The sequence below is a fragment of the Eurypyga helias genome, unplaced genomic scaffold, assembly GCF_000690775.1.
Source record: "Eurypyga helias isolate BGI_N326 unplaced genomic scaffold, ASM69077v1 scaffold25149, whole genome shotgun sequence".
NCBI classification, from domain to species: Eukaryota; Metazoa; Chordata; class Aves; order Eurypygiformes; family Eurypygidae; genus Eurypyga; species Eurypyga helias.
The window spans coordinates 551-1,934 of record NW_010274282.1 but is presented as its reverse complement, the minus strand read 5'-3'; the positions used below and the strand labels follow the sequence as shown (position 1 = coordinate 1,934).

Genomic DNA, 1,384 nt, shown 5'->3' with positions numbered 1-1,384 from the left:
AATAGCCGATGCCTGGTGGCAGGAGAGAAGGCAGCAGCTGAGGGCAGGGTCCGGGCACTGACTGGGGTCCACACTCCTCCCTGGAGGCAGGGCGGGATGTGGATGACTGCACCGGCTCTCTGCATCCGCTTTGCTTGCAGTTGGAACAAGTCCAGATGCCTGGAAAATGGAAATTCATCCCCCCTCACCTCCGCAAAAGCAAAATCTGTCTTGAAAAATCTTTACAGAGGAATTATTTTACCTTCAGTCCTTGGCCACTTATTTTAATTAATCCAGAGCAGTTTTGTGAGTGCCACATCCTTTCTGTGCGGCACAAACTGGAAGCACTAACTTCCCTAACACAAAACAGCAGCTCCCCAGACACGCTAATTCCTGATGTGATCTCCCCAGGCATCTCACAGCACAGGACGCGTCACTTTGCGCCAGCCTGTCATGAAAGTACATCAGTACAGGCTCAGGACATCTACGGGAGCTTTTCAGAAACAATATCACAGGCAAATCTTTTCCCTGGATCCAAATGACTCCCATGACCAGCACTAGGGACAGAGCAGTGCTCTGCAGAGCCTGGGTGCAAGGTCATCCCGAGTGTCCAGAGGCAACAGGCACACATGAGGGACAGCACTGCCAAGTTAGCCGAGGGCTTCCAGATGGGGTGTGAGCTCTAAGCCTGGGTGTTTTTCCAGTCCAGGCTGGAAATGACGTTTCACATCCACCTGGATGCCATGGGTACCGGCACCGCTGCTCTCTGCCTGCCTGACTCTGCAAGCCTGCCCTGCCAAACCCCTCCACCGTCCCCACTACCTGCGTAGAGATCCACCAGCACCTCCCCGGAGCAGGGCAGCGAGGCCACCCGCAGCTTCTCCGTGATGTTGCCCGGTGAGAACATGCACTTGGTCACATCGAACGTGTACCTGGGACATATCACCAGCCCGGTGAGGGCAGCCCCTTCCCAGCGTCCTGCATCCTGCACCGGCAGCTCCTGCCTACCTGATTCCGTTGTCCACGTGCTCCACCCAGCCGTCCTGGCCCAGCAGCAGGGTGACACTGGGGGACCGCATCCCATCTGGCAACACCCGTCCTCGCCTGGCCAGCCGCCGGGCACCCAGAGCTGAGGCGACCGTCTCCCAGAGCATCGGACCTGCAACGCACCCATCCCAGGAGCTTTGGGAAAGGCCAGGGTAGCTCTGTGGGCTGGATCTGGGCAGGTGCACCCTGCTGCCCCTTACCCAGCTTCTCCCATGGCGTAGCTCTGAAGCTGTCCTCGCTCAGCAGGACCAGATCCCCATGCCGCTGCCAGGCACGGGGCACATCACGCTCCAGCTCCCCCGACCAGCTCTCGCCCAGCAGCCGCTGCAGCCCCTCCCGCAAACTCCGGGCCGGGGGC

At 59.3% G+C, this 1,384-nt stretch overlaps 1 protein-coding gene across 1 annotated transcript in view; it reads right to left on the bottom strand.

Annotated features, from left to right (window-relative positions):
* The window catches only part of TRMT12 (tRNA methyltransferase 12 homolog (S. cerevisiae)), a 2,475-nt gene that overhangs the window by 700 nt on the left and 391 nt on the right, over positions 1–1,384 (bottom strand). The window contains exons 3-5 of the mRNA XM_010159779.1: positions 1,227–1,384; positions 988–1,138; positions 802–911 (exon numbers count right to left, since the gene is read on the bottom strand). The exon at positions 1,227–1,384 is cut by the window's right edge and continues 21 nt beyond it. Of these exons, the coding sequence (XP_010158081.1) occupies positions 802–911; positions 988–1,138; positions 1,227–1,384 (419 nt within the window). The remainder of the gene's footprint in view (positions 1–801; positions 912–987; positions 1,139–1,226) is intronic.